General features: G+C 43.7%; 1 protein-coding gene across 1 annotated transcript; it reads right to left on the bottom strand.

Moving 5' to 3' along the window:
• Window positions 1-3,807: 3,807 nt before the first annotated feature.
• MAGEB18 (MAGE family member B18) lies at window positions 3,808-6,172 on the bottom strand. The gene is made up of 3 exons (XM_045383955.3): window positions 6,048-6,172; window positions 4,527-5,631; window positions 3,808-4,371 (listed from the first exon to the last, which is right to left on the bottom strand). The coding sequence occupies exon 2, from the start codon at window positions 5,567-5,569 to the stop codon at window positions 4,535-4,537; it is 1,035 nt and encodes a 344-aa protein (XP_045239890.1). The 5' UTR covers window positions 5,570-5,631; window positions 6,048-6,172; the 3' UTR covers window positions 3,808-4,371; window positions 4,527-4,534.
• Window positions 6,173-6,534: the final 362 nt, after the last annotated feature.

The raw sequence follows: 6,534 nt of genomic DNA, 5'->3' as shown, positions 1-6,534 counted from the left end.
TGACTTGTGAAATGGTTGTGACCAAAATGCTGATAGTGATATGGACAATGAAGTTCAGGTTCAGGAGGTCTCAGATGGAAATAAACGTACTGGGAACCGGAGCAAAGGTCACTTTTGTTATGTGTTAGCAAAGAACCTGGTGGCACTGTGCCCCTGCCCTAGGGATCTGTGGAACTTTGAACTTGAGAGTGATGATTTAGGTTACCTGGTAGAAGAAATTTCTAAGCAGCAAAGCAGTCAAGATGTGAGCTGGCTGCCTCTAACAATATATGCTCATATATGTGATCAAATAAGTGATGTAAAACTGGAACTTTATATTCAAAGGGGAAGCAGAGCATAAAAGTTTGGAAAATTTGCAGCGTGGCCATGTGGTAGAAAACAAATGCCCATTTTCAGGGGAGGAATTCAAGCAGGCTGCAGAAATTTGCATAAGTGAAAAGGAGCCAAGTGCTAATAGCCAAGACCCTGGGAAAAAGGCCTTGAAGGCATTGTGGAGACTTCCACAGCAGCCCCTACCATCACAGGCCCAGTGGTCTAGGAGAAAGGAATGGTTGGTTTTGTGGGCTATGCCTAGCCCTCCCGACCCGCTCTTGCTTTTCTGTGCAGCCTCAGGATATTGCTGCCTGCATCCTGACCACTCCAACACCAGCTGTGGCTCAAAGGGGCCCAGGTACAACTCAGGCTGCTGCTTCAGAGGGTGCAAGTTGTTAGCCTTGGCAGCTTCCACATGATGTTAAGCCTATGGTTACACAGAGTGCAAGACTTGAGGCTTGGGAGCCTCTATCTAGATTTCAGAGGATGTATGGAAACACCTGGTTGTCCAGACGGAAACCTGCTGCAGGGCCCAAGCCCTCATGGAGAGCCTCTACTAAGGCAGTGTTGGGAAATGTGGGGTTGGAGCCCCCATACATAATCCCCACTGAGGCACTGTCTAGTGTAGTTATGAGAAGAGGGCCATCGTCCTCCAGACTCTACGATGTTAGATCCACTGGAAGCTTGGACTATGCACCTGGAAAAGCTGCAGGCACTCAGTGCCAGCCCATGAGAGCAACCAGAGGGGTTAAAGCCTGCAAAACCACAAGGGTGGAGCTTGGGAGCATCAGAGTGCTTTGGATATGGAATATGGAGTCAAAAAGATTATTTTGGGCCAGGCACGGGGGCTCACACCTGTAATCCCAGCACTTTGGGAGGCTGAGGCAGATGGATCACTTGAGGTCAGGAGTTCAAAACCAGCCTGACCAACATGGTGAAACCCTGTCTCTACTAAACAAAAATACAAAATTTGCCAGGCATGGTGGCGCACATCTGTAAAGCCAGCTATTTTGGAGGCTGAGGAAGGAGAATCGCTTGAATGCAGAAGGCCTGCACTCCAGCCTGGGCAACAAGAGTGAAACTCCGTTGCAAAAAAAAAAAAAAAAAAAAAAAAAAGATTATTTTGGAGCTTTAAGATTTAATGACTGCCTTGCTAGGTTTCTGACTTGCATGGGGCATGTATTCCCCTTCTTTGGGCTGATTTCTCCCTTTTGGAATGGAAGTATTTAACCAATGCTTTTACTCCCATTGTATCTTGGAAGTAACTTTTTTTTTTTTTTTTTTCCTCCCTATAAGTGGAAGGTACTAGCCTTGTCTCAGATGAGACTTTGGACTTTTGAGTTAATGCTGGAATGAGTTAAGACTCTGGGGCACTGTTGGGAAGGGATGATTGGATTTTGCAATGTGAGAAGGACATGAGATTCGAGAGGGGTTGGGGATGGAATGATAAGGTTTTGCTATGTGTCCCCACCCAAATCTCATGGTGAAAGGTAATCCTCGAGGCTAGAGATGATGTCTGCTGAGAGGTGATTGGATTATGGGGGTAGATTTCCCCCTCCATACTGCCCTGAGTTCTCATGAGATCTGGTTGTTTAAAAGCGTGTGGCACCTACCCCTTCTCTCTCTTCCTCCTGCTCCAGCCATGTGGGTCTTGCGCGCTTTCCCTTCACCTTCCACCATTATTGTAAGTTTCTCACGGTCTCCCCAGAGGCGCATACTGCTATGCTTCCTGTATAGCCTATAGAACCATGAGCCAATTAAACTTATTTTCTTTATAAATTACCTAGTCTCAGATATTTCTTTGTAGCAATGTGAGAACAACCTAATACAGGTCTGCTTCTAGTACTTTGGCCAGAGTCCTTTATTTTTAATTGTAATAGATTTTGCAGTAGTGAAAAGACTAGTAAATTAGACAAAAGATCTGTCTCAGATTGGGAGGAGTGGAAAAATGTGAACTTAGAATAATTCTGGCCACATTAGACTAGTAGTCTAGTCTCAGCTCTGTCACCTATCAGCCGTGTAAACTTAAAATTATAAGTTTGGCAAATAATGTCTGATAAGCTCTAACTTGTAGCACTGTTGGAATCTATGTAATGGATATGAAGCACTTAGCAGAATTATGGAAAATATTGGGTCTTTAAAGAATGGTAGTTATATAATTATTTTTACTACAGATGATATCACCCTCCCCTCTGGGGAGATTTATTTTTTATTAATTCAGGAAAATATGCAGCTTTCTAGGACAATTAATATCAAATTAACTCATTATGTATTTAGCATATAAAAGTAAATAAAATTTCCCCATCTGAATATAAGTTGCTGAATTTGCATGTAGGGAGTCTTCCTCAGCTGAATGAAACACGAAGTCCTAGAATTTGTGTCAAGGACCAACAACTTCCCCCCCAGGTGCCATTCCATCCAAACCACCCCTATTTTCATTCATTTCATCATCATTAAATGTGTTCTCCCTTAGAGTTTGCCAAATTACACTGAAGATAATTAAAATATCCTTTTGAGTGTGGTGGTTCACACCTGTATTCCCAGTACTTTGGGGGGCTGAGGTGGTTGGATCACTTGATGTCAGGAGTTCAAGACCAGCCTTGGTGACATGGTGAAACCCTATCTCTACAAAAATACAAAAAATTAGCTGGATAGGGTGATGTGTGTTTCTCGTCCCAGCTACTTGACAGGCTAAGGTGGGAGGATTGCTTGAGCCTGGGAAGTCAAGGCTGTAGTGAGCCATGATTGCACCACTGTGCTCCAGCCTGGGAAAAAGAACCAGACCCTGTCTCAAAAATATGTCCTTTTAAATACTAGGATCTGGCTCTCTCAGTTCAGAGCAAAGGAGCCAACACAGTAGCTTTTCAGCATCGCACATCAAGGCAGTTTCACCATTATTTCTCAAAAATTCCCTGGGGAGGCTGTACATAAAATAACTAGATTATGCTATGTGTTCAACTGAATGTGAACAAGAGCACAGGACACTATCCACTTCTGCTCCAAGAGGTTTTCTTCTGCTTTATTGATGTCACCAAGGTAACTCTTAAGTGGAGGTTTCCACTCCAGGGTTTTGTCCTTCAACAATGAGACACACCATCTGAGTGCCTGGCCTCTGCTCTCCAGTCCCACAGCTTCATGTAGCTCACCACCCAGCTTAAATTAAAAGTATATCCCACTGAGAGACTCATAGTTTCCAAAAGTCTAAAAGGGCCTTTCTTCAGAGAATTTGCACCTTACCATTTTCAGCCAGATACACTCCAGCACTTTTCCCAAACCCCTCTCTAACTCCTTACCTCCTTACTCCCTCTTCTTACTTGTACTTTAGGTCTTAGAAGTATTTCACCATCTTCCATGCATTATTATTGTTCATTAATTGTAAAAGTCTAAGCAGGGCTGGGTGTTTTGTATCCTAGTTTTCCCATTTCTAACAAAATTACTTTCAAAGATCAGATGTTTTATTAATATTGGAGGAATGAATGAGGCAGTAAGCATAGATGCTAGTTCATAAACATTTTATTTTTTCCTACCTTCTTCAGTAAGCTAAGCCAATCCAGGTATGACTCTTTTATCTTTATATAACAGAATAAAATGGATAAAGAAAACCAAGAACTAAAAAGTATTACTTTTTCTCACCTATGTTTTGATCTCCAAAATTTTACTGCTAAATCATTTCACATTTTTTAAGGAAATACCTATTCCAATACTGTGTTTCCTTGTTTTGGCTCATTAAATATGAAAGAAGGTTTCCCAATTTGTTTTACAGAACAATAAAACTCCTACTCTTAAATAGCAATACATGTGTAACCAAAGTCATTAATAAATTTCGATTCTGAAGTAATCTAAAACTTCTATTAAAAGAAACAACATTTGAAATATAACACCAAAAAAAAAAAGAAAGAAAAAGATACAACTCCAAGTTACTATAGAATATTAACACAACATGATATATGCTGTGTTCCCTCCAGACCCACCCTGGCCATTCACTACTTAGAATGTTGATTGCTTTTTTCTTCCACAAAGAAAACAATCTTCTTCAGACTTCAACATTTGAAATGTAACCTAGGGAAAAAAAAAAAGAAGGAAAAGTAAAACTCTACTTATCAATATACAATAGGAACGCAAAGATGATATACGCTTATTTCTTCCAGCCCCACCATGGCCCTCCACTATTAGAATGTTGACAGACCTTTTCGACCAAAAAGTGAAGAACCAACCTCAGATTTCACTTAGCATGGGAGAAGCTGCTAGACGTGGTTCTGGAACGTGCATTTGCCATGGCAGCAGTATGAGCCCTGGCTGCAACTCTGGCTTGGGCTCTCTGTTCCTCATCCCTCAAAGCTTCTTCATAGCAGGATGGGAAGGCACTAGGGACGGTATCATGCATCTTGGCTACAAACTCCAGGACTTTCATCTTGCTAGTTTCAGCGTGAGCTCTTGGACCCCACAGGAATTCATAGCGTGGAGGATCACTGTCGGGCACTTGCTGGTACTCCAGGTACTTTAGCTGCACCAAATCTTTGGTCATGACCTTCCTGGGATCCCCATAGAGGAAGTGCTTCCTATCAGCATATACACCCATCACATTCATAATTTCCCAAACTGCCTCTTCTGGGGCACGGTTGCCATTCATGAAGATCACACCCAGTGCAATCATCAGGAGGCCAGTCTTGGGAATTTTTTCTTCATCACTGGTTGTTTCATCATAGGTGAGGTCTAGTTTGCTGAAAAAGGCATAGTAGTGCCTGATGGGATCCACTTCCTTCAAATCAACACCAAATGCCAGCTCTATGTGCTCAGAGGCTCTCTTGAGGATCTCATTGAAGTGACCCTTATCCTTTCTGATAACAAACTTTATCATATCTCCCTTTGTAATTGGCTCTTTCTTTTCATACTTCTGAAGCAAGAAATGCACCAGCGACACTACTTTCTTGCTTAAGGGATCTTCTTGCCAGCCCTCAGCTTCCCTTGAGGAACCTAGACTTTTCTCGTCTTGGTTGCTGGCACCTTCATTTGAACTGGTGCATGAAACAGGTGCAATAGTATTGGTGGTGGATGGGGCTCCCTGAAGCGCCTCAGGGATGCTAAGTGTCTCAGCAGCAGGCAAATTCTGGGGTCTATCACCAAAGAGAAGATTGGCAGAGGAGGACGACTCTCCTTCTGCCACAGGGGCCTGAGTAGCACCCAGATCCTGATTCTCACAACGAGCCTGGTGGCGTTTCTCACGGGCACGGAGCTTACTTTTCTGACCTCGAGGCATAATTACTCTTGTCAGGGACTACAGACAATAGTGCAGGCAGTTGGGTTGATGAAGAGGTCACCCTAGAAGACGGAGGATAAGATAGTGTTCACAGCCTTGGTAGGGAGATTCTACCTTGGTCTAAGAATGGCCACCTCTGCTGGTTCTCTTGAGGGTATTGCTTTAGGAACCCATAAGGCAGGAGCAGGCTGGGACTGTTCTGTGGGGGTTTATCACATCAGTTCTAACTCAGGATATTAATTTTACTTTAGTCCTTTGAGTCCTCCCTCTGTTGACTTGAGGCTGCCTCGCTTTAGACCATGGCTTCCCATCCCACAGATTCCCAACAGGAAGTAAGGGTATTAGGCCTAACAGCTGCGCTTTGGGACACACACAGTTGACGGTGGGAGCAGGACAGAGCAGAGAAGGATGGGTCTCTATGAGGCCGCCTCTGTTCTGGGAAAAGTGTGTCTCGAAGGTCATAACAAACGATACTCACTTTGACACCTGCCGGATCCTGAAATTTATTTCTCTGGCCACATCTTTCAGACCAAGGCTTCGCCCGTAACAGCTTGATGACGTGGAATATAGGTCAAGAGAAACACTTCCGGCCACGCCCACCTTGCTCTCCCAGCATAACAGCAAATGGTTCTGTGTTCTGGGGGAGGGGCAGTTCTTAAAGAAATACATATATTTCTTTCACTGACTTTGCAGGCACTGGGACTTCTCTCTTTGCTAAGCTGAATCAGTCAGCCTCAGAAAAAGGATCATTTCCCTGAGTTCAGAGTAGGAAGTAAAGTGGAGCGTGAGCCTAGCAGCCATGCCTGGGGCCTCCCAAGATTGACAGTAGGGGCGGGGTCTGTGGGGGTCCCTCTTCTTGGGTAGGTAACGCCCTCAGTCCTCACTCAGTGTCTTATCGTGACTTTTTATAGGTACAGGGCCACTTCTCTGCTGACTTGAGGCCATCAAATAAGGTACTAAATCTG

The sequence above is a fragment of the Macaca fascicularis genome, chromosome X (genome assembly GCF_037993035.2).
Source record: "Macaca fascicularis isolate 582-1 chromosome X, T2T-MFA8v1.1".
Taxonomy (NCBI): Eukaryota; Metazoa; Chordata; class Mammalia; order Primates; family Cercopithecidae; genus Macaca; species Macaca fascicularis.
This window is presented reverse-complemented; position numbering and strand designations above follow the sequence as displayed.

Bases quoted from the DNA above. Each gene is read 5' to 3' on its own strand.
- MAGEB18 (XM_045383955.3), bottom strand. From the start codon at position 5,569: ATGCCTCGAGGTCAGAAAAGTAAGCTCCGTGCCCGTGAGAAACGCCAC.